Source organism: Gallus gallus, chromosome 2 (assembly GCF_016699485.2).
Source record: "Gallus gallus isolate bGalGal1 chromosome 2, bGalGal1.mat.broiler.GRCg7b, whole genome shotgun sequence".
NCBI lineage: Eukaryota > Metazoa > Chordata > Aves > Galliformes > Phasianidae > Gallus > Gallus gallus.
This window is the reverse complement of record NC_052533.1, coordinates 63,250,278-63,276,873: the sequence shown is the minus strand read 5'-3', so window position 1 is coordinate 63,276,873 and position 26,596 is coordinate 63,250,278. Positions and strand designations below refer to the sequence as shown.

Here is a 26,596-nt window from a genome sequence, read left to right as displayed (position 1 = left end):
AACTTGAGACCATTATCTCTTGCCCTATTGAAACTCAATGGAAAGCACAACAACAGCAGAGTAGCAAGGTCCTAGGCTACAGCAAGCAAGGATGTATTCAGATGAAACAACCACAGGCACAGAAATAAATGAAAGAAACTACTTACCTTCAGAAAGCCTCAGGTAAGCAGGGATCTCCAGCAAAACACCCTCACCTCCACTGCCAACTCTTAAATGAGGTCTGGAAGGGGGTGGATCCTGGCTCCACCCCTTCCGGTCACTCAGGTATGTTGCTTGCACCTGAGCTCCCCTGGGCTGGCCCTGCCTTCCCACCAGGTGCTCAATCACTGGTTCAAGCCACGACATAGCATTTCCACTATATCTACCAAAAAGATATCAGCATCAAGCTCCATGTCTGTGTTCTCCTCCAAAGGGTCAAAAATAGGAAAAGGTACAACAAAAAGGGGGAAGAACCATGTTTCTCTCTTGATTCCCATATCAGACTGCAAGGTGCATGCCAAATGAGGCAAATGGCTGCTCCCTCTGGGGTACCATATGCCACTGCAGAGGCCACCAGTTCAATGTCCTAGGTAGTAACCAGAAACAATGTGTGTTCCTGGAATTCTTCCTTGCTAAGGAAGGGTGGATTTGGACCCCTTTCCCAACACTTTCAAGCTGAATGGCTTTGGAAAGAAAGATCAGTGCTGCCCAGCTGCTGACTTAAAATATTAACTGGATCACCATAACTTCTGCAAGAAACAGAAGAGAAACTGAAGTTCACTAACACAGAAATCAAGCATCTTGAGATGGAAAGCACTGATGATAATATGGTTAATCTAATTTGAAAGTTAAGACAAGTAGAATATAATAGTGAGAGCTGGCAACGATATCTGGATGAACACCGTTATTCTGAAATCTGTTCTTAAATTATGGTCAGGATGGCAGGAACCTTAAAAGTCCAAAATAGCCATGGCAGTCTAATTTTAGGACTGTCTGCTATTTTTCAACTTTCTTGTTGCCTCATGCAATACTCAGAGCTGACCACCTCTAGGGATTGGTTCAGGTTTCTATAGTGAAAATGCACCTGGTTTCTGCAGGGTCTTTACCTTACTTCCTGCCTAACTTCCAAGGCACAAAGTGGCAAAGGAGAGAACAACAGGCTGTTCCCAGAACTAGCAGTGCTGGAGGATTCTTGACTTGCCTAAATAAATAATCCTATATTGTTTTGATAGAGAAATCATTTGAAACCAAATTTTCAAGATGTCCATCCTACTCTGGTGTTCATTTTCTGGATTCTCTGCTTGAGACTAGGGACTGATTTGCAGAAAACAATAGGTGCCAGAGATGTACAATACACAATAGTAAACAGTAGAAGAAAACCCAAATCATTTGTTGCTTATAAATGCTAGAAATACCTTGCCTCATGTCCTTGTCTGGGAAGGGGAAATAACATATCTTCCTTACTTTAAAAGGATTTGGGAAATAAAAATTAATTCTTCTTTATAAAGTTCCACTGAGAAGGAATGTACAAGAAAATCAGTATTTCTATAATCCAGACAGGGCGTGCATGTTGTAAATAATGCCAGAGGTAATACTGAACAAGGAGAAGAAAATGAAATACTATTTACTTGAAAAAAAAAAAAAAAACCATAGCATACGTATAGAAAAGCAAGTTCTGTGGAAAAAAATGACCTCATAGGACTTGCAGCTTTATAATATTCACCTGAATATAGATACCTCTATGTAATACAATAACAACAAAGCATACTTTTGGGTTGTGAAGCTATTGGGTGCTGACATTACTTACCATACAGAAAAAGTATATTTCTCTAACTCCTCCAAGTAAAAATTGCTCTCTGAAGATGCTTTACCTTCTTCTGGGTTTGTGTCATTCACAGCACTTGATTTTTCTTGATAGCATTCTTCAGGTGGGTTATTCCAGTTGGACTTCAAATGCAAAGAAAAACAAATTAGAATAGTAAGGTCAAAAGTTGCGTGCAGCAGCAAAGTATGCCAATTTCACCCTGCTTCAAACTTTTGAGTTGAGTATCTGATTACAATTATATACATTTCTTTTGAGCATATGCAAATAATGTATTTATATCATCTGAAAATGGAGTAACTAACATAAACTGATGGGTTTTTGTTTGTTTTTTTTTTGTTTTTTTTTTTTTTTTTGCTGTGTGGAAGCTATCCTCAATTTCCTGTATCAAAATGGAAAGCATAGCTGTACATTTTTCACTGTTCACAAGACTGTTTAGGCAGTTATCACAACGTGTACAGTTATTTGCCATCACTTGAGTCAGCACTACACTGCACCCTCCATGTGCCCTGGTTTCAGACCAGACAGTGCCAACTGCACATCAGTGTATGGTTGTTATAAAGATGGGTGTGCACCCAGGGTCAGGCTGGGCTGCATAGTGAGGCAGACCTGCTGCCATGATGGCACGGGGCAGGAGGCAGCCACAGTGAGAGCTGTGCCAGGCCACATGCGGCCCATGGGCTGTGAGTTGGACATGCCTATTCTAGCTACTCATTTTTCCCTCTGTTGTACATCATACATTTTCATGATAAAAACTTGGACATCCACATAGTAAAGCATACGGAGGGAACTGATCAGAGAAAGAAATGGTCACTATTTGGCCTCTTTCCCTTTCCTTTTTTATAAATGGGTTAGCTCTCAGCTGGACCCATTGTGATCCAGGCCACCTGCACTGGTGCCAGCATGAGAGAGGAGAAAGATGGGACAGTACTGCATCTTTCAGTGTAATACAGAGTCTTAATCCATGCTTATCTCTGGAATGATTTGGCTTTAATTCAGGCCCAATAGTTTAGCAATGTTATCACCTTTCTCTGAAGTGAACAGCAGGTTCCTTGCGTGCTTAGTATTAACTGACCCTGGTCGGATGTCTCAACATCACTTCCACCAAGAGATACTATGAGGTCATAACTTACCAAATGGACATCAGCAAGAGACAACAAAGCTATATATTAATACCTTCCTAGGAACAACAGCAAAGTCTGTGGAGGGTTTGCTAGGTGTTTGATGCCTTCATGATCCAAACTAGATGAATCTGTGTAAACTATACATCCTAGAAGACAAGCTAAATGACTTAAGGTCCCTCCTGATCTTAGCATTTATGAGCATTGTAATGAACAAAATATCCAAGTTTATTCTGTAGGTCTCAAAAATCTAAGTTTCCAGGGAACACAGCTTTAGCATTAGAGGTTGTCATTTCACTATATATTTTGTTGATTACGAGAACTACAAAAAAAAAAAAGAATATTTTTTTTTACTGGGTTAAATATTTTGCTCTAAAAGGCACATTTGTAATCTGAAGCTTGGATTACATAGACTACAGCTACATTTTTAATTTTAATTTAAGGCCTATAGATACAACAGACAGAGGTTCATATCCATACCTACATAATCATGGTTATCAGTAAATACGATACAATCATATTTTCAGTGGTCACTGGAAAAGCTGCCACAAGGAATGGAATATAGTGCCAAAAAGTGATTCTGTGTAAATATGAATAGTTAAGGCAGACTAGAAGTGAGTAGCATGCTCAAAACTGTTTTTAAATACTAACACCAGGCAGCTATAGATAGCATCGCATTTTCACCTAGCCACATGACTGAACTAATGCCCTAGAAAAAGTCAAGGATTCATTTTCGGTAGTGTGTGCAAAGTACATTGCTTGCATTGACATGGTCTCCATGCAACTAGCCCTTGTGCAAAATGCATATGAAAACATTATTTAAGACATAAATCTCAAAGGTGTTGGAAAGTATTATGACTGCAATTCTATGAGTCTGTTTGATCTTCTTTGAACAACAACAGCAGGAGCTCACTTACGTGTATGAGGATGAGACTAAAGCCTCAAAAATGTATTTTACTTCTCATGGATTTCACTGACCAGCAGCACTGTGTCCTTTGCAGCCACCATTTAATATCTTGAATACATGCATATGTGTGCATGCTTACTGCACAGGAAACTAAGTTGTCACTAATGCCCATCACATGGAAGATACTCAGTGGGAGACTATGTACCTCTGTAGCATAGAAGATATGGGGGAGCAGGAGGAACACCTCAGTTTTTGCTGATATATTCTACTTTCCTCAAAAAAGTGAGACCCCCAAGGTCCAATGTCTGTGGTTGGTGTGTTGTGGTCTGTTTTTTTCATAAAAGTCTACTTACAGAAGGAAAAGGGAAAGCTGAGGGGAATAATCCACTGCATAAATTGCTGTATTTCTCCTTACATCTGCCCTTTATTACTTCAGTTTGCAATTGTGTCCAATTTTTGATTGTTGAGTAAAATTATTTTAGAAGACAGTTTCAGTTCCGGAGTTACAAGTAGACCCAAATGACATAATTCAGATCAAGTGTTTAAATCCTGAACATGATAAAACACAGATCTCTTTCAACATTAGGATTCAGTCATCCCATTAAAAGAGAGGGGCTCTTAAAACCTTTGAAATTAGATTTCACATGCTCACGTTTCTTTTGTGTAGAATGATTCTCACAGGACACGCAGTTCAGAAATCCATTTAAACATGTCAATAACTGAAAGCTTGTGAGTCATTTCACTGAGTCCAAAGGGGTTTGACAGTACTGAATCACCCTTGAGCTAACACACCTTGCTGAAACCAGGTCACTTTAATGTGGCTTTGAGAGTTAGCCATGGCTGAGGTTCCTATAAGAACACGGCATTTTGTTCAAAGGCAATGTGCTATTATGGGATTGTAGGAAATGAATTTCACTCTGCCACTCCCATGGGTTGGGTTGCGTTGCCCATTACACCCACTCCATCAGTACTTAAATTGGTCTTCCTATAGATATAAGACTACACACACATGCACACATCAGTCTGCAGCTGTTTATATACAACTTTGATTTCTCCAAATTTTCATCACCAAAAAAACAACATGAAATCTTAGTCATTTGAAATGCAGGGAATTTCCTGTTGCCCAATCAGGTTTAGCTCATGAATATTTATATGCAGATCATCATCAATTATGAAAAGACACTAGTAAAGTCAAAGCTGCAACAATAATTTACATCTATCAGGTATTTGTGCCACCATACATGTACAGATATATGCACATATTAAGCAAGATTGTGAGTACTCCAAGTAGTGTTTAACCATGATGACTTTATTCCAACGACAACTAAATTGTTTGAAATGTTTCAGAGTAGACCTAGAATGAGGGGGAGATGAATTGCCAGAACTGCTATTTTGAATATTCATATTTGAAGCCATAATTCATACATAGCTATTGTGGAGCAACAGTTACAGAGAAAACCGGCATCCTCTCTTGAAAAATATCTTAGATCCATAACGCATTAATTAGGTACTTGACTGAGTTACCAGGAATAAGAATACAAAAAATGGATCTAGTGGAAAGGTTCTTCTGCACAAGGAAATGCAGGCTGGAAGGTTATAGATACATAGGAGGGAAAGTTTTTAAACTAAGATAGGGGAAGTTTAGCTTAGATATTAGGAGGAAGATTTTCACATAGAGGGTGGTGAAGCACTGGAACAGGTTGTCCAAGGAGGTTGTGGATGCCCCATCCCTGGAGGCATTCAAGGCCAGGCTGGATGTGGCTCTGGGCAGCCTGGTCTAGTGGTTGGTGACCTTGCACGTAGCAGAGGGTTGAAACTAGATGATCATTGTAGTCCTTTTCAACTCAGGCCATTCTGTGATTCTATGATTGCTGAAATAATATCAACTTGCAGTGCAGCCTTGATCACCCTGCTGTTGTCTGATGATTGAATGATCTTTCCTCATCCACTTCTGAAGATTATTTCTTCTTCTTTGTTTGTTTGTTTTGATGGTTAGCTGATTTTGGTTTGGTTTTGCTGAGAGAGATTAGATCTCTTTTTTGATCAACACAGAAGGCTGAAATACTGCTGGCCATATAAAAACTTATGGTAGTCATAATTAAATCCACAGTGGTAAAGAAACCCAGCAACTACAGTGCACACAGATTATTCCCAAATGGCACCAGTGGAAGCTCCAATGACTTTGCTGTACAGTGAATGGGAGATGGTGATGCTCAGAACAAACCTGATACCTTGTGGCGCACTCCTTGGTCATTCTTCAGCTGAAACAAGCCACAGTGCTCATCTGTATAGCCACAGCAACCTTGGTAAAAATCACTCTCTGCAAAAAAAAAAAAAAAAAAAAAAAAGATGTCTTTTTATATTGGTATGTAAGACAAAGTGCTGAAAAGGAAGGAACTGGGTTTTATTCCCTCTCCCACCACAATCCTGAGTGACTCCAGGCAGGCCATTTTTCCCCCTCTGTGCTAGTTGTAAATAGGTTGTTTGTTCTCTCCTACCTTCCAGAAGTGTTGGGAAGATAGATGCGGAGAAGATTTCAAATACAGTGGTGCAGGAAATACTGATTGTATGAAGGCTATGGGGGGAAAAATAAATAGAAAAAGAAATAGCAGACACAAGAAGAACAATAGTGAAGGATATTTTAAACACTCCCAAATGTGTTCATCTGTAAAGTGAAAAAAGTTTGTTCCCTTGCATGGCCATGATTGTGGATCGAAAATGCCACTGAATAAGGCAGAGATCAGAAATACTCATGTTTTTAAGCATTATTTGCTAAGGCAGTGTGTTCGTTGAACTTCAGAAAAGCAGTGACCTGCAGTGCAAATAAAAATATGCTCCTGCATCAGAGCAAGAAGTGGTGAGAAGGAAATAAAGCTCTGCATCTAATTTCTTAATATATGGCACATAGAAGATAAGCCAAAACATACTTAATGATTATTTCACCTTTTTTTTTCCCCAGTTAGTTCCACTTCTCCCTAAATAAAACACAGTCAAGAGTACTTAAAAATGGAATAGAGATCTGCTCTTAATTATTATAGCTGTAGACATACAATATAAGCATATGCAGTGTTACAGTTTGTGTATAGACTAATGGATATACATACTGATGTATATAAATGCATCAGTAGTGGATGAGATAATCACGAGTATTTACATCATCCGAGTCTACAGAAATCAGTGAAACTGAATAAATTACAGCTACCGGATAAGTCACACTGGTACACAGATGCGGTATAAATAATTGGAATCTTTTCCACGTATTCCATAATGGGCTAGGTATACGAAGCCACAAACACATATTAAAATATAAGCATACCTTTGAAAAGATGGCTACTGTGGTTTTCTTTGTTGTGTATTTGTGGTGGTGTTTTTTTTTTTTTTTATTCTGGCACACTGAAATCGTTTCCAAACAGCTTTGCTGAAATAATGAAGACTTTGACAATGTTTTTGCAGACAAATGAACAAAGAAATAATCACCTTGGTCAAAAGAATAGCACAAGACCTTGGTTGAAAAGAAAACAATAATAGCCCAAATTTAAGAAATGGGAGGGAGAAGGAACTCCAGTTTGTTATTTAATCATTACACGCTCTTTTTGTATTTTATTTGTAAGGCTCTGAATGTTGTTCTCTTGCTATACCAGTGAGCTCATTACTTTAATTCCTCATAGATTTCTCTGAACAATTTTTGCTAAGTAAAAACACAATGTAATTCTTCAACGGCTGTAACAGTAAGAAGCTGTTCAAATTAAAGATCAATAAAAAGTACAGGAAAAAAAAAATCTGTATGAAAATAAATAAATAAAGGAGAAGATGGCAAATGCTTGCAATTAGACAGGATGAAAAATCTAAAAAGAAATTAAATTTAGTTGTAATACATTTCCCATTCTTTTCTTCATGAAAATTACTACTGAAGTGGTTTTTTTTTTCTGTAATTTAAATGTTAAGCTGCCAGATGTGTGTCTCATGCTTGAAGAGTTGAAGCTTTGCATTATTTAGCATATTAAGATTCACAGAATTTAAAAAAGGGCTCCTTTATTGCCTGGAGGTTCTAATTAAGTAAACCTTAGCCTGGTACATTTAAAACTTGCAATACAAGAGATTTTGCTTCCCTTTTTTTCTCTGCAGCCAAGTCTCATCAATATAATAAATATGGATAATACTTAAGATGATATAATTTTTCTTTGGCTTGAGGAATTAAACCTATCTATTATTTTAAGAAGTTTTTAATAGAAGCCAGCAATCAGAAAGACATCTAAAGACTCCAGTCTACTTTTTAATCATAGGAGTTGTTCTCAGTGTGTATGAAATGTGTCTTATAAAACTGAGCTATGTAGAAATTGTTTATTTCACATTCACAAAATGAAGCAGTCCTGAGAAAGAAACAAGATTCACACAGTTCTTCTTTATTAAATTGCATTTTACTTTTTTTTTTTTATAACTTGTTATAATTGACCACAGAAAACTAATAAATCATTAACTAGCTATGCTATCAGCAATTCGTTCGTTGAAGCAGTCACGGTGGCTGCATCAGGAACTGTAGTAACACAGAAATTCCTTTGACATGCAGTACCCATAAATCATACCTTAAATACACATTTTTTTGCCATTTTAGAAAATGTCAAAGGCGTCAACTTTGTCCAGATACAGCACTTAGCAGTGACTATTTAAGTACATTGACTTAAAATACATTTTGTTCCCTGACAAGAGAAGGTAATGCCATCCAGGATAAAAATGAACAATCTGAAGAAGAGAAAATAGCACTAAGTAAGAATGATCAAGGATAGATGCCATACGTATGATAAAGGTCCAACAGCAGGATAATAGATTTATTTGGAAGTCAATAAACATATTCATAAGAATCAAAAAGTGTGACTATACCAGGACCTGGCAAAGACAATAGGAACCTTAATACAACCATAATGCTTAATACTACACATTTGTATAAAACAAACAGGAAAAAATAGATGTCATTTTTACCTATCATGGTAGAATGGGCACAATGTAACACCTGCATGTGATAAGGAATGGTGAGATGAATTTTGTTTCCTGACCTTGACAATGCTAAAGGCAGTCTTATTTCTTGGCAGTACTAAGTCTCCAAGAGAGTTTAGTTGCTACACAGAAGGTGCTATGGTGTGAGTTATCTTTTTTGATTATGTCTTCTGTAACAAGTACTGTGGTACAATAGAGTGAGTCTGTGGAGTAAAACTCCAGAAATGTAGAGGACTCCAGTAAGTAGTGGGGATCCCAGCATGTGTTGAAGAGTTACTCTCAGGCTTGCTCTAGTCTGGTCCTACAAACTGATGGAGCAATAGTTCCCAATGCACACACTCAAAGAGTACCTCGTTGCTTAGCTTCACACTATGGAGTCCAGTTCTTGTGATCCTGAGATCACTCTGTGATGTGAACCAAAGAGCAGCAAGTGTGGAAGGGTATTTGCTTCAAAAATGCTCTAAAAACTGAAATGCAAGTATCAATACAGTCATTGTATTGAGGATTTCCTCAATGTGAATGAGGATTTGAGTAGAGTGGGAAACAGGTCCTCTGCACTGTGAAAGTAGAGGCTGAATACACAGAATTTACTGTGAAACTCTGACATATTCCAGGGGCAGGGAGGGACCTGCAGTAGTCAAAGCTGAAGTAAGTAAGAAGCTTGCATCTTAGCCTCCCTATCCTGTTTCAATATTGGAACAGAAAAGTTAGATATTCAGCTCTTTTTCCTGAAATTATTATCACCATGAAATGGAGCATCTCAATTTTTGGGAAAAAAAGCAAACAAAAAGAAACAGCATTCACAAACTAGGAAATTATCTCCTATTGGTTTGATTCAAAATATTTTTTACTTCTTCTGAGGCAGCATAGAGAAGGATGAAGGGCACTTCTGTCTGAGGGCTACAACTGTTTCAGTCAGGGGGAAAGAATTTTACAATGGTGCCATCCAGAAGTGGGATGGTAGACACAGAAAACTCCAGCTTGGTTAAATTACAGCAGGGAAATAGAAAATAACATGAAAATCCAATCTGGACTCTCTCCCCAGTTACGCCCTGTCCTGTGGGAAATCAAACAACGTGGTTAGCGTTGGAAAAAGGGAAGAATGTGGATTACATGGATTGCACAACCATAAGTGGGAGCTGAATTTGATCCTATCTGCAAGAATCACCCCAATCCTTTACACCCTTTACACAGTCCTGCTCAGAGGAGAATAAGCCTAGTAGAGAAAGAGAAGGTTCAGATGTCTGAGACTCTGCTTGCACAAAAAAATGAAGTACAAGTAACTCTAATTTTAAAACATTTTTTTTTCCCCTTAAAGTGTCACCCATGAGGAACTACCAAAGAAAATAAGTTTGGGGGTTTTTGTTTTAAGCAATTACTTCGCATCTGCATACCACGCTTTTGCATAAGCAAACAGCACGTTAAAAGGACAAGAAACACATTGCAGTATAATGAAAAATATTACAAGGAAGACTCACTGGATTTCACAAAATTGTTTCAGAAGTGGCTGTAAGCATAAATACAATCCTCTCAACAGAATCATTTCTCAATGACACAAGTATGTTTTAACAAATAAACTCTTTCCAAACAACGCAATAGAAGTAGAATGAAGCTGTCTCTGCCTGGTTGTTTATTTTGCTGTTGTTGTTGTTTGTTTATTTTTCTATGGAGGGGACATCATAATACCTTCTGAATACCCTGAACTTTATCTGCAAGTGTACTTACTCCTAGGTTACTTTGAATGCACTCTTTATTAGGTGTTATTCTAAAGCTTTGTTCAGTTGCAATGTTTTTCCACAGATCTGGAGATAGTTTCAAATTAAAGTTTATAAATATGCTGAGACAATATTCTGTTAACTTGCACATTAACCAGATTTCCTCTGAACTGGCTGGTTTGGAAATCAGAGGCTAAAACTTGTAGGTATACTACAGAAGGGTGGTAGAGTATGGGGTTGAGGGAGATTGTTTTTAAATAGACCAATAGTGATACGACAAGGGGGAACAGTTTTAAACTAAAACAGTGAAGATTTACGTTGGATGTGGGAAGAAATTCTTAACCCAGTGAGTGAACAGAGCCCAGCACAGACCGCCCAGTGAAGCTGTGGATGCCCCGATCTCTGAAGGCATTCAAGGCCAAGTTGGATGGGGCCCTGGGCAGGGGGTTGGAACTGTGTGGGCTTTGAGGTCCCTTCCAACCTATGCCATTCTGTGATTCTGTGAAGGAACAACAGATTTGAAGTCAACGTCCAGAAATTTACAGAATGCAACCTTTTCGTAACAAGGTGACTAACAGTATATATGAAAAACATTTCACATGTTTCCAGGGTTTTTACCGTGGTACATGTGTAACTGAGGGCTTTGAAAAAAGAGATCAGACTTCATATGAGAGGAAGGCTGGGGAGTTATGCATGCCAGAATGAGTGTTGGTGGGAAGGAAAATGCAGGCACTGTTGACGCTCCAAATTAAACATAAGTTGGAGCATAAATTCTAGTTTATACGTGGTTCCACAGAAATTATCTGGGAATTTCAAAAATGAAGTATTTCCTCCTCTCTAGTTCTGAGTACAGATGCAGAGTCTAGTAGTTATATTACTGACAATCCTCCACCATAAGAAGGTACCTTTTGAAACCTAAGTTTTGCATTAAATTAACATGTAATAGATACAGCAAATATCAGAAATTGAACTCAAGTGTTGACTTGTGAATAAAAATAAGCAATTTTTTTTTTTTACCTAATTCAAATTCAGGGATGCTTATGGTGGACTACTAGTAGTTCAGGTAGACCTCCTATTATACCAGATTGGCTCTTAAAATTCTCAGTGACAGTACTATTTCTTCTCATAGAGTTTACTGGGCCAGATCCTTTGATTATGCAAAATAATTTCCTTTGTATCTAACCTTACTTCAATCAAAGTTGTAGTAATTTATTACCTTTCATAATCAGACCGGTTCTTTAACTACACTGCTTCAGGGTATTTGTGAGAGACCCTCTTGAATTGGAAATGTGGTCACAAAAATGCTTTATTTAGCTAAATTCCATATAACTAATTTAAATAAAATTTCAACACAGTGATTTTTGACCTAGATGAACATTGGTCATGGGGATAGGAGGAAGAGGGCAGAAGGAATAGCTGTCTGCTTGCACAGCTAATAATTGCTTTTTGAGACATACACTCTAAATGTGAAATCACCCAAATGTTGGCAAGGACAAAAAAAAAAAAAATTAAAGGAAGTAGAAAACAAATGTCAAAATTCCATTAGATATTATTTAATACAATCCTGTACATGCAGGTTACTCTCATTTAAAAGACTGTGAGTATTCTAAGCAGCTTTGTACAACTAATGTGCAAATGAACAAAATGAACTTCAAAGTCAATTCCCCTAAAGTAAAAAATGGAAAAAAATATGTAAGCTACATAAGCTACAAAATATGTAATCTATCTACATTCTTGGAAGAATCAACATCTAGAAAAGACATGCTAGTTAAAGACATGCTAACAAACTGTTGCTATTATTAGGAGGTGTATTGAAATGTTTGCTATGTTTTTCTGTAAGTTGGTTAACTTGTTGTCACCATTTAATATAAATTGTCACCAGCTCTGTATTATCCTTCCTATGCATCTATGATAGTCTACATCAATATTCAATGTTTATAAATCCCTACTAAGTAGTACCATACTAGTTCCTACCTCTGCTTGTACCCACTTAACATGAGCTATTCAATGCATGTACCTATATTAGCAAACATATAGTCCTAAAATTCTTGGGCAGTCAACAAACACCTCCAAAGAAATTATTTTTGAACTATGTTTCATGGGTTGCTCTAACAAGAAAGCTGCCACGTCAGTTGCCTCAATGTCAGCATCCAAAATTCTGTTATGTAATTACAGGGAGACTAGAGATTTGAAAAAGACTAAAAACTACTGCAATTTCAGCTCTTAACATTCCCAGAGTGTGAGGAGCATCCTTTCCCTAAAATGAAGAGTGCCCCTTGCCTTGTCTGTAGTGGGTGGCAGAGCCATGAGAGATGGGTACAACTACAAGCCTCAGCTGTGGGGCCCACCTGGTGAATCTGCCTCTGGCCATCATGCTAGCATCTGAGTTCAGCATAGAGTGTAGGGGTTGTACTACCCTATTCTAAAATACACATTTTACCTGGGATAAAAAAAAATAACAGTGTAACTTGGAAGGTCTTTGCCTTCAAAAGAAATCCCACATCCCAGAAACAAATGTTATCTGATATTAATACAGACAGGCACTCTTACTTAGTTCACTTCCGCACAATTAATAAAGGATAGTGCTATTAATATAGCGCAGGAAGAAAAAAAAATACTTCCCAAGTGTCTAACAACATGTTGTGATCTGTGGATATAAATGACCAAATAAAATGAAAGGATGTAAAAACGTCACGGAAACACCAGCCCTAATCTAATGTTGTCAGTGCACTCCACACACACCTTGTAATTGCTAACACATGTGGCCTACTAATACATTTTAGACAGAGGAGCCCACCACTTCTGTACCTTCTCACCTAAGCTGCTTTTGATCCCTCACAATTGATTTAAACTCTTCCATTGCTTCCTTTGCCTAGTGAAATAATTACGAGATGATATCGCAGGCCAAGGGGGAAGGGAAACGAGGGTATTTACACACATGCCAAGCAGATCTGTTTGCAAACTTTGAGTAAATTAAACGATGCAATAAAAGTCCTAACCTGCTGGAAGCATTTTAAGCTCTTCTCTTTTCCTCCCAGCTTCTTCTGGCACACACGCTTCTCCTCCTTTTGCAGCATTAAACTGCTTTTCCACTTCCTTTACAACAGTGGGAATACTTCCCTTATGGGTGTCAGGATCTTTTGTGGAGGTCAGAGGTTGCCCTGCAGAGGAAATGACAAGCTGCGAAATGTAAAAGAACAATTCCTTCCACATGTTTTCTTGCTCCAGGAGCAGTAAGGGGTTGTCGGCTAGCATCAGGACGGGATGGGCCAGGCCTCTGCCTAGCAGCTCTGTCAAGACTAATTTACAATTAAAGACCTATGCAACTGTTTAAAGCTTTGCAACTCCATCGAGTTTCAGGGACTGCTGAAGCCAAGTGGTACAAAGCAACGCTATTTTAACAGCCAGGAAGGCAGACAGAAGGAAGAGAGAAAAAATGCTCTAACTTCTATTTTAAATGGATAAATTGTATACATGAAAATGATTCTTCCACATAACATTTATTTCCATTATAAGGTCATTACTTGAGAACTAGGGAAAAACATATAAAATCAGCTGCATTTATTTTTCTTCTGCTTAATCCATGTGGCACGTGAGCCAGCAGAAAGACAGCAATCTTTGTAAGGGGAGGAAAAAAATAAACTTTATGAAAAAAAATCAGCTCCTTGTTCATTATAAGCTACAGAAAATGTGTTCTTACAACCATTTTTGAAGAATTGAGTTTTTTTTTTCTTCAGTCTCCCATAGAGTAGTAGAGCAGGCAGGAATGAGAGATGTGCAGATTGTTTGTAAAGAAAATGCCACAGTTGTCATTATCACCACTTCTGATAGCCACAAATGGGTGCTTTTATGCAAAGCCAGAGGAAGAGCACAAATGAAAAGCAAGCATTTGGAAGCATGCTCCCAACAGGTGTGGAGTAAAAGTTCCTAAATGGATTTGAACCAGAGGACAAGTATGAGAGTTCTGTCCAGCTACTTCGCTAAGATTGAAAGAGCTAGCACTCTTCCAAACGTGACTGAGTTACAGTGTCCCTTTGCACATGTGAATCCCTTCTCCTATGGGTGCTAAAGTCCACAGAGATCTTGCAGTAGATTTCACATCAATAAAGAGCAGTTTCTTGAAGCATTTGCATGTTTAGTGTTTCACATGGAGATTGACATTTCTAAATAAGATTTCGTGAATTTAGAAGACTGGGTTACTTAAATCAATGTGCCTTTGAAGGCAATGTTTCTGGTACCTGCATCAAATTTTCCTACCTACTAGAGTTGTTACCACCTTCCAAACACACAATAGTTAAAGAATTCCAGTGAGAAATAGTCATATATTTATCGACAGAGTCTGTTGATCCTGTAATGAGGCAACAGTCCAACAACATCACAAGCTTTTTTTAAAAAAACAAATAGGAGGGTGGTCATGGAAACAGAAGCCAACCTCATCCATGAATCTCATATGGAATGATACTTCATAAGTATGGAGAAAAGGTATGGTTTGGACTAAGAAATACACTAGGTCTCATAATACGCATTTCTAACCTACAAAGAAGGTACAGTGGGAGATGTAGAAAGCATTAGGTGGCCTTCCTCTGCATAGTACACTGGAAAAGAGATCCTAAGCATCAGGGAAGAGCCATACCTCACTCAATATGGGTCTGTGGTTGAAAAGAATAATGTAGCCTGGAGTTAATGGAAATAATATGAAGGTCCTGTCTTAAACTTCAAAACCAAGACAAATTTGAAGTAAAGGTTAAAACCATCTCCTAACCTGCTTTATTTTGCTTATATGTTGCAACACCACATATGGTACTGATATGTAGGATTACTCACTATTTAGACTACTGCAGTAGGGTGAGTTACAGAGCACCAGTCTTCATTTAGACGGTTCTTACTTCTTCTGTTTTTTGTCTCAATCTCAATGTCACTTTAACTGAGCTTTTTTTTTTTTTTTTCCTGCTTTTGGTGGTTTAACAGATATAATACAGTATTTATAGAGCATATCAATGTGCGACAGCTTGCCACAGATCATAAACACATTTTTCTGTTGGAAATGTTGAAGTCGTGATTTTTCACCACGTGATCCCCAGTTCCCTAAGGTTCGTTCCTTTAATTGTAAATAGCCAGAAAGTCATCAAGCTAGCGTTTAATAAACTTTTAATTTGAAATGGATTACCACATGTTGTGTTTGTTTACCCATTATTAAATCTCTTAGCAACATATCACCAGCAGAAACAGCATACTGTAGCACCGCATAGATACATTAAAAAACAAACCCATGGGGGATATTAGCAGCTAATAATATCTTTAAAGAAGGCTCCAAGAAAAATAAATAAATATAAACAATACCAGAAATTACTCCAAGAAACTTTGTTATTTTAAATCTGTGTGGCATGGAAATTGCAGATCTTCCATGATCAGCTTATCAGCACACTTCAGCGGTCTGAATGTCAAATAAAATACACACTAATGCTCTTCCTCAGTTCTTAGAAATGCATCTTCTTGGACTTCTCAACCTGAGTATCCCACATTTTTATTTATTTCCAAAATTGTGACCTATTTTGTTGCAGCCTCCCTGTGCATGCCTGTGTGCATATAAAGACTGATGGTAGGATAAAATTATAAGGATGAGTTTGATATATTAAAAGCTTGTCCACAACATTTTTACTGTTGAGAAAAATTGGCCGCAACTCCATCTTTTGGATCTGATGCTCATGAGTTAGTCCTGAATATAGAGAAAGAAGCTCCTTAGCAAACATGTAGAAGATACATGGTGACAGAAAGGTCCCTACTCCTCAGTACAATGCGTATTTACATCTCTGTTGTTCTCCTACCAGGGTACATAAAACCCTGTTGATTACAGTATAGTTGCTGCTTAGCTTAGAAGTGTTTCAGGACAAATCTCGTTATCTTTCTCTCCTAAAATCATTACTCACTCTCTGAAAATACATTTGCTGGCCTTTTTCATGTTATTCCTCAAACCTGAATCGTTCAATTACCACACTGAATGATTACTGCTTATCTGCTCTTCTCCTTTCCTTCCAACATCCTCCACTTTCTCTTCCCATGTCTTCTATCACGCATTACTGCTGCTGATCTCAGATGTCTGAGGAACCTCTCTGTCCTTAAGAACTAAACCTCTCTTTCAGATCTGCACATAATATTCACAAAGTTGCTACAACCTGTAGGCTAGCTGCAACCTTCAGTTCATTAAGCAAGTGGGAATACAGGCATGTCCATAAGCCAGAAAAGAACGATTATTGTCCCTTGCAGTCAGATTCCACATACTGAAAGTGAGAATCCAACAATAACGTCCTGCCTGTCATTCTTCCCAGTTCTGTATTTCTAAGGGAAGAGGATAACTAATTTGGGAGGGACCGTCACAATATGATCAATTATGTCTTCAATTAACTACCCTCAGAAGACTCATAGAGGCTAGAGAGGATGCTCAGTCTGAACAGAACATTCAGCAATTTTGTAAGAAAGCTTCCAGGGAGGTCTGCTGCACATAAGCAAATGATAATTTGTCTTTCCTATGGGTTACCACTTGATTGAATCTTAATGGAATTTCATAGGAGTAGCATAAGGCATGACTCTGATGCCAGAACTATCTCCTTGCCAAATTTGAAGTCCCTGTTCTAGCCTACGGAGGTGCTAGAGTTCTTCCAAAATTAATTAGACAAAAAATATCAACTGTTACTACTGTGACTTTCCAAGCATTATTCAGCCTCAAGCAGACGCCAGCATGGAAAGTTTCATCTTCAGCAATGAGGTTGGTTTAAATTGCTCACAACAGAAAATAAAGTTAAGCAATCTTAATAAAAAGAGTCACTATATTCCTGCTATAACTCATGCTGGACCAATATCTGAATGAGGAAAATCTGGCTTGACAAGAACAGTAATGACTAGCTAGCACTGAAATGAAGCTATGCGTTGCTCCAATAAAAGCCTGAATATAGATATGAAAGTTTGAAATCATCACCTTGTGGTCCACGATGTTTAACCTTCTCTGAAGCACCATTCTTTTCAGCAATGCTTGAATACATGAGAAATTCTGGTGGGAGATGAAGATGCATATCACACTCATTTTGCTTATCTGAATCTGGTGGCAGTTTACTTATCTACTAAGAAAAAAAATACATTAACGTAAGCAGTTCAGTACTCCACAAACCAAGACATACAAACATACACTATTTCTGAACTCTAAAAATCCAAGAAGCTGGTTATGATGATTTTAGGACTTTCTTGCTTCTCTATACTCGATTTACTATATTTTTTTCTCCTATCGTTTTCTCACATGCATCTTCCCCGTGCTTACAGGCTAAAGTGGACACCCCAGAAAATGATGACTCATGATCCAAACTCTGAATCATCTGCAAAAGTATAGATTCTCTGGATCATTAAATCATCCCAGCCATGATGTTTGCGCATAGGGTTGAAAGATTAATTTTCACAGCTGTGGTGTCCTCTTTCCCTACTTCCACAACTTTGACTCTTCTGCTTTTTCCTAGCTTATCTGAGGTATGCTATATATTTAAATTCTTATTTCTCTGTATGACTCTGAACAAATTTTCACTTCATTTTACCCTCAATAGACCTAAAAATGAAGACTGTCTAAAAGCCACCGTTACAAGAAATTAAAAAATGAATAATTGCACTTTATTTTAAGTAACCCATATGTTAGAATAAGATGCGTTCAAAATTCATCTCTCTTGGCAAATTTTTCCCTCATCTAGACACAACTACAAAAAGAGGTATATATTTGAGGTATCGTTACAATTCTAGATGTAGGAATGCATTTTAATTACAAATAACACTCTTAATTTGCAAGATGAGAAATTAAGCTTCCACTGAAAAGGAACTCTTAATTCAGGCCCATTTTAACCAAAGACATAAAAAAAGTGTCACGCCTGAGTTATGTCTAAAACCTATTTAAAAGTAAGGTTTCTGTTATATCAGAGCCTTGTTTGCTATTAGGGGATTCCTGGCATACAAATGCAATGAAATCATAAAGAACACTTTTATTTTGTACCATGTATAAATGCAAAAACACCTCTGAGATTCACGAAAACTGTGACAGCAATTCATATCTCTTGGTGATGGGCTCAGACTCAGAATTTCAACTTTTGATCCCACTTTGATCCAATTACTCAACATTTCAAATAATACTAAAGTCTGACTTTACAAAAATCACTAATTTCAGGTGAGAGTTGGAGATGTATGCCACACTCCTTTTCTTTATATGCCTGGTAGGTGTTTTGGTAAACTGTTTTTTAGAAAGACAGTCTTAAGCATGACAGGAAAAAAAAAAAAAAAAAAAACATTAATTTGGTTCAGTGGAAGTCATTAAACCAACACGGCAAATTTTTATATACAAACCTGAAAGTAGAGATTGCACAACCAATGGTCCAAATCTTGAGAAATTAAATTTTCTATTTTTTTGAATCGGTCAACTTTAGAATTGTAATGACCTCTGAGGAAAGGACACTTAAACTTTCCCTCCAGAGTATTAAAATTGTTGTCACATAAGGGAAAAACTCCCCATCCCACTTCTCGGTCAATCCATGTACAGGCTCCACGAAGAAGGAAGAGTTCGAAGAGTACCACCATGCCTGGCTTCACAGCCTTTCTAGGTGGTAGAACCTAGCAAAGGAGGAAAATGAGACTTGTTTTAAAAACATCACAAGAGATCCAGCTTTCTTTTATCACATAACACTCTACAAGCATCATATCTTCGAACTACAAGGCCTGATCTGAAAGTAATGCTTCCTGTTTTATTTTGTTGGCCTATGACATGAGAGGCAGATGTTGGTGAGGTGGCAGTAGAGGTTGAATATTTCCACTAATATTCCATTACATTTTGTTTCCATGTGACAGATGGCAGCAGAGGGGCAGTCTGACAGAATTGAGTCTAAAATGGAAGAGTGGATGAAACAAAGTGTGTCACTGAGTCCCTCTGCACAGAAAAAAATGGCACCCACTGACATTTACTGATGCCTGCTTAACATTTACCGAGACCAAACAGTGGAATTGAGCACAGTGAGGCGGTAGGTGTTGCATTTCAGCATTGGTGACAGCAAAAATGCATCACCTCCACTGGAGCAGATGTTTACAAGTACAGAATACAGGCTCTTATTCATCACTGGCAAAAAATGCAAAGCTAATGGTGGCAACTATGTTGACGAAGAATATTTTGCAGCTAACAATTTGCTCTATCAAATAGTGTTATTGTGCTCTTTGTATCTGTTGTAGTTTACACGGAAATAAATAGGAAGCATTATTTTTGGGGCAACCCACTGAATTTTAAAAACTAAAACAATGAGCAACTCTTCTGTTTCCCCCAAATCATGCATTTGAACAATTTTCCATTCCAACAGAAAATGCTATGTATTTTATTTATGCTGATTTTGTGATTATCATATTCTGTCTTTGTTTACCAGTAGTAGAAAAGCACTGCCACCAGAAAATTTTAAGACAAAGTAATAAACCAACACTGGCATATGAGATGATCCTGTGCAATCTTATTCAGATTAAATACTGGGATTCTTGCAGCAACCTTGGAGAGTTCACCTACTCAGTCTTTTCTCTGATAACCAATGAGAACTCCCCACTGAGTCATAAATTCTTCACCCAATTCTGGGAATGGTATTGGTACGCGATAGCCATCTCCTTCAAATTAAAGCAGGGAAGCCCTTCTCACAAAGTATGTAAGCCTTAGGGTAGGGTCAAAAAGGGATTTGAGGTGGAAAACTCCCAACATAACAAAGACAGGCAAATACTGTTTACACTTTTCCTAAGATAGCCAGGACTATTCTCTGCAGCTTGAAGCTGTGGAAGAGTGTTACCAATGCCTTGGGGCCCTGGAGCAGAGCAATTTCATTCCCATGACAAAGACTTGAAAATCAGGAGTGAAGAAACACCCTGAAGTAATGACGTTATGTAAATCCCTCTGTAAGGTTTGCTATGTGAATAAATTCACGGTCATGAAGAAAAGAGTAGAGGAGAAAGCCAGGCAAAAACAAAGGAATCTGATCTTATGCCACAATTTTAGCTGTGTTCTTTAATTAACACGGGGCTGATCCAAGTCCTTACTGCTTCCTTGCTTACTTGCAAAGCCTCTTCTCCACTGCTCCTGCACATTCTTCCGCATTTTTGATAACTAGAGCTGTGCCTAATCTCTTAAACTATCTTGGATGTTTCTCAAAGAGAGGCTTTGTTGTGCTATTTAAACTTTTCCCACCTTTTATTGTCCCTATTTTGGTCCTCAAAATTCTTAGCAGTTTCTGCCTTTATATGTTTTCCTTACAGTGACTTCCACTCAACCTTACCTTGCATTACAGTGAAGGCAGGGAAAGGGGAATCTTTGCTCCTTCTCTCTCCTCCCTTTGAATCATCATGTACATGGGGTAGACCACAATATTCAAGGCTGATTTGGGTACCTAAACTTCTAAGCATCTTGAAGGGTGCGTGCTCAGCACTTTTTGAAACTGAGAGCAAGACCTTCAAATAGAAGTCCATCCGCCCAAACTTATCTCTCACTTCTAAAACCTAAAATGTCAAAGTCTTCTTGGAACTAGCAGGGATTTCCTCAATTAGATTACATTTCCATTATACAGATCTTCACTCATTCAATCATTTCTGTATGTGAGCACACTTCTCATAAAGCTCTCTCATTGATATCTTTAAATCCAAACTCTTTTTTTAAATTTTTCTAGCTCTAGGCAAGATAAAAATCAAAACTCGGGTAAATCAGGTGCAACCGAGGTTTTCTTCTGTCTTTTTCTGAAGCAATTAAGGGATTTACCTATGTCAGTAACTACTATGTTAGAAGATGCTATGTGTTCAGAGATGTGCTGTGTTCCATGTGTATTTTTGAAGAGTTGAATGTAAATTATTATTTACAAAATGCCTTCCTGTTTCACGTTAAATATTGATAATAGATAAAGGCAAGAGAGGAAGCCATTTAAGGAAATCTTTTAAAACTATAAATATTGTCATTATTATGTAGGTGTATTTTATATTAATTATGTAAATATATTCTAAGACTTAGTGTAGGCTTAAAACGAAACAGAAGCATCTGTTGAAAAATGCCATAACCCTGTGGCAGCTGCTATTAAACCATTAACAGTATCAGGTTTCATTTAAACCAGATTTACCATTTTCTATAACAGCCCGTGGGAAAGCTAAAAACATTAGGCACAAATTACTGACAAAAGAGATCCTTAATCAAGCCATACATTTCATTTGGCTAGCTGGGTGCTAGATAGTAACCTCTGTGCTACAAATTAAAGGTGGTGGTTACAAGGCTATGATCAAAGACAATTACCTGTGTTATTGAACAATCCCAAAGCATAAGCAGCTGCAACTGCTACCATATCATAGCATCCCTTTCAGTTTCTCCCTCAATTTTTAGACTTATTCATTTTTTCTTTTTCTTTTCTTTTTTTTTTCTTTTCTTTTCTTTTCTTTTTTTTTTTTTTTTTTTAAGGTCAACTCAACAGTACACTTTATTCTGCCAGCCTGCTTGCACACACAGTGGTCAAGCTGCTGGTGTAAGGGTAGTCAAACTGACCATTAGAAATTTATTTGTTTGTTCCCTGCTCACTTATTCTTAATTTTCTTTAAGCTATCTCATCCTAGACTCAGACTGCAACCTACTCCTTGCAACGGAAAGCACCCTTTTGCTCGGAGTTGCAGGAAATGGATGTTTATGCCGCTCCATGATCCAACCACAGAATGACAAAAGTAGGAGTTTGATCATACTCCTGTATGCTACAAAATGAGATTGTAAGATTCATTCTGGGAGTCCTTGTGTCTGACCACCAATCGCTTGTCCAAGGCAAGACAGCGTCTCGCTTTTCAGCATGCGCTATCTAACAAAGTGTATCTAGCAAATAAGCAGTTTCTTCTTGTTGAATCTATACAGAATTCCTGGTCAAATCCTTGGCAGTTACTCTACACAAATCTTTGGCACTCACATGGCACCTGGGGGCTTTCATTTCCATCCTGATGGCCACCTGGAGCATGATTTATACAGGGGAATTGCTGGTTAGGAAATGACAGCCAGGCTGAAAAGGGAGTTTTGACAAGGAGTTGGGTCCCCTCAACATCCCCTTGCAAATCTCAGTCCCACTGCCTTTCTGATCATGTATCTCCATCACAGCCCACAGTCCTGCAGAGCTCAGGGCTTTGTTACCTGCCCATCATCAACCTCCTCTCAGACAGTGCATCCAGAATTAAGGCATAGCCAGCATGACTCAAAGGCATGCATATATTTGCATGCCTAGCTCCTATTAACTTCCATGGTCTGTGAATACCCACATGCTGCTGAGGATGGCGGTCCTCATCTGCAGGTGCAGAGCAGGGTAAAACACAGATGGTAAGAGAAGGGTAATCAGCAAATTGTTCTCTCTCCTCTGAAACACAAAGTCCTGGGAAGAAAGAAGTAGGGATGCTTTTTGGAGCTATGGGCAAAGATGCATCTGCAGACACCCCTGCCTGGCTCAGAGTAATGCCTGGGATTGGCATTTCTGAACCACTAAGTGGGGGTTGGGGCAGAAAAATCCCTACCACTGTAAGAATCCCTCCCACATGATGAAACTGAATGTGTTCAAGTCTGTGGGGCTAGATGGTGTGCATCTCCAGGTCCTGAAAGAACAGGCTGATGTGGTTGTCAAGTCACTTTTTATCATATTCAAAAAGTCATGGCTGTCAGGTAAAGTCACCAGTGAGTGGAAGAAGGGAAATATTGCTCACATTTCTTAAGAAAGGGAGAAATGAAGACCTGGGAAACCACAGGCCAGTGACCCTCATGTCCATGACCAGGAAGATGATGAAAGAGATCCTCCTGGAAGAGATGTAAGGCAAGAGTAGGTGCTCCGAGACAGTCAAGGGCACATTGTGCCTGATCCATCTGGTGGCCTTCTATGATAGAGTGATATCATCAGTAGACAAAAGAAGGGCAACTGATGTTGTCTACTTGAACTTGTGCAAGGCCTTTGACATGGTCCTACACCACATCCTTATCTCTAAATTGGAGAGAGAGAGATTTGATAGTGGTCCATCCTGGGACCACTGCCCTTCAATATCTTTATCAATGATCTGGACAGTGGTATTGAGTGCACCCTCGGCAAGTTTACAGATGACACCAAGCTGAGTGGTACAGTTGATACAACAGAACATTGTACACGGGACGCCATCCAAAGGGACCTGGGCAGACTTGATAAGTGGGCGCACATGAACCTAATGAGGTTCAACAAGGCCAAATGCAAGGTGCTGCACTTGGGTTGCAGCTATCCCACGTATGTGTACAAACTGGAAGAAGAACACATTGAGAACCACTCTGCAGAAAAGGACTTGGGGATCCTGGTGGATGAAAAGCTGGACATGAGCCAGCAGCGTGTGCTTGCAGCCCAGAGAGCCAACAGTATTCTGGGCTGCATCAAAAGAGGGGTGGCCAGCAGAGAGAGGGAGGTAATTGTCTCCCTCCCTTGGGAGGTCCCATATGGAGTATTGTGTCCAAGTCTGGGGCCCCCAGCACAAGAAGCATGTCAAGCTGTTGGAGCAGGTCCAGAGGTTAACCACAATGATGATCAAAGGGCTGGAGCATCTCTATGAAGAAACGTTGAAAGAGCTGGGCTTGTTCAGTCTAGAGAAGGAGAGGCTCCAGGGAAACCTCACTGCAGCCTTCCAGTACTTAAGGGGAGCTTATAAACAGGAGGAAGACAAACTTTTTACGTGGTCTGATAGTAACAGGACAAAGAGGGAATGGTTTTAAACTAAAATAGAGGAAATTTGAATTAGATATTAGGAGGAAATATTTTACTCAGAGGGGCAGTGAAGCTGCGTAGGCTGCCTAGAAAAGCTGTGGATGCCCCATCCCTGGAGGTGGTCAAGGCCAGCTTGGATGGGGCCCTGGACAGCCTAATCTTGTGGGCAGCAACTCTGCCCAGAGCTGGGGGTTGGAACTGGATGATCCTTAAGGTTGCTTTCAATCCAAGCCAATCTATGGTTGTATAATCCATGCCTTAATACTTTGCTCCTGAATAAGAATGTGGGCAGCTATATTTTTCCTGCTGGTAGCACTCTCTTTTGAGGCTCCATTAGGTCAGTTACTTCACAGGCTTGTACCATCATTTTTGATGTTCAGAAAGAGCATAATGTTTAAATCCAGTTTCCTGGGCTTTCATGGATCTGATCTCTGATATGTTTGCTCACAGTATCATGTGGCTCAGGTAAAATTTCCACTCTGATCTATGAGATATGTAGACTTTTACAGTGGTATGAAAGTATCCTATGCCCACATTCCATAGCGTAATTTCTTCTGCAGAGCACGATGCAGCAGAGAATAAATAATGCTTGTGTGCGCCTCCACACGCACAAGTAATTTTTCATAGTCTGCAGTTAACACTGTTGCATTTAATTGAATTAAATCATAGTGAACTAAAATTATCTCTTGCCACTATTTCTGAATTCAACTGTTTTATATCAGTTTTATTGTAATATATCTTACTTCCCCATATGCCACCATAATTTCAGCAAAGAAATCGTTTACTCTAGAGAGAGAATGGATTCTATTTGAATATTTCAGTAAGCAGATCCAGGGTAAGGATTTGGGGCTTTTGTCTGACTTTCTCTTGGGCTTTAACCTTGTCAGAGAAGAAATAAACCTTTGCCATCCTCCTTGCACCTTCAAATGCTTTCAATTTAGAAGAAAAAAGAACAAAAATGCCATTACCTAATTCACTTAACACAAAAATTTGACCACTAAACATCCAGTACTCAAATGGATTAAGCTAAATTAGGAGACGCAGGGACAATTCAGTGTTTCTTACTATATAAAAAATCTTGCAAAACAAGACTTTAATTAATGGCTCATCATTTCTGAGCATGAAAACTGTGACAAATGAACTTTACTGGCATAAACCATGGGTAGAAAACCTTTTAAATAGGAGACAGTTCCCATCAAACCATTCTCTTAATAAACAAACAAACAAACAAAAATTTCACTATGTAAAATGAAAAGTGCTGGCAATGAGGCTGTTAGTGTCAAAACAAGTTGGAGTTTTTACAACCAGAATATCAGGCACTATTTACGCACAAGGCTAGCACACAGAAAAAGGGGAGGACATTCTTAGGAAGTGTTTATGTAACTTTGTAATTTATAAAAGGCCAGAGGGGAGGGAATAGAAACATGGACTGAGGTAAAAATAAAATATCAGGTTATTAGGGTTTTCCAAAAGTCCCATCTATCATTGCAGTGTCCTAGAGTAGCTGGAAACTCACCCAGCGTGCCATTGTTGCCTGCCTGATTACAGGTATCTGAATACAGAATAGCATGCATATCAAAGAAGTGCTATGCAGATGCACCATCATTAATTTCCCCATATGTGTGTATATATATATATATATATATATGCATATTTTTTTTTATATTTTCTCAAAAAGACCTTCCAAGTCTGACATAGCTCAATCAAATGACTCCTCCCCCTGCCGCATGTAGGTCTCCTTCAATGTTGGTGCCCAACATTCTCTGTGACCCAGCACCCCAAATCCACTGACTACAGGACTGTGTGGATCAGAAGTGGCTATGTCACAGTGCCTGCAGTCTCAACATTGCCTGGCACTCTGGAGAAGTGCATTCTCTGGCCAAGGCACCCCCCTATGCATTCCCAGAGCCACACTGCCTGTATGGGAACAGCTCCTGCCCTTTCCGTGCCATCTGACAGTGACAGTTCCCTATCTGTTCTTCCAGGAGGTAACTCAGGGCACAGTTAGCACTGGTACCATCACATGCAGCTCTATTCCCTTACTCTAGAGAACCAGAATATGGCCTTTTATCTTTCCAAATACCAGGAAATAATGTTTGCACTCTGTGAGCTTTAGCCTCTGCAGCTGTTGCTAATTGTCCTGGCACATCTGCTGCTAATTCTTCTCTGTTCTTTGACCAGCAGGGAGTAGTAATGTATGGTACAGCCAGCACTAGCCTCCCTGAGAGCTTTGGGTGATAAACCGCTGTCTTGCGTGGATCCTGACCTCACCATGTAAAAGGAGAAACTGCCTTCATAAG

The 26,596-nt window shown here is 38.8% G+C and overlaps 1 protein-coding gene across 1 annotated transcript in view; it reads right to left on the bottom strand.

Annotated features, from left to right (window-relative positions):
- Window positions 1–26,596, bottom strand: part of OFCC1 (orofacial cleft 1 candidate 1) — a 178,537-nt gene that overhangs the window by 86,193 nt on the left and 65,748 nt on the right. Inside the window, exons 12-16 of the mRNA XM_015275986.4 lie at window positions 18,907–19,170; window positions 17,510–17,648; window positions 13,536–13,697; window positions 6,061–6,149; window positions 1,787–1,926 (exon numbers count right to left, since the gene is read on the bottom strand). Coding sequence (XP_015131472.3) covers window positions 1,787–1,926; window positions 6,061–6,149; window positions 13,536–13,697; window positions 17,510–17,648; window positions 18,907–19,170 — 794 coding nt within the window. The remainder of the gene's footprint in view (window positions 1–1,786; window positions 1,927–6,060; window positions 6,150–13,535; window positions 13,698–17,509; window positions 17,649–18,906; window positions 19,171–26,596) is intronic.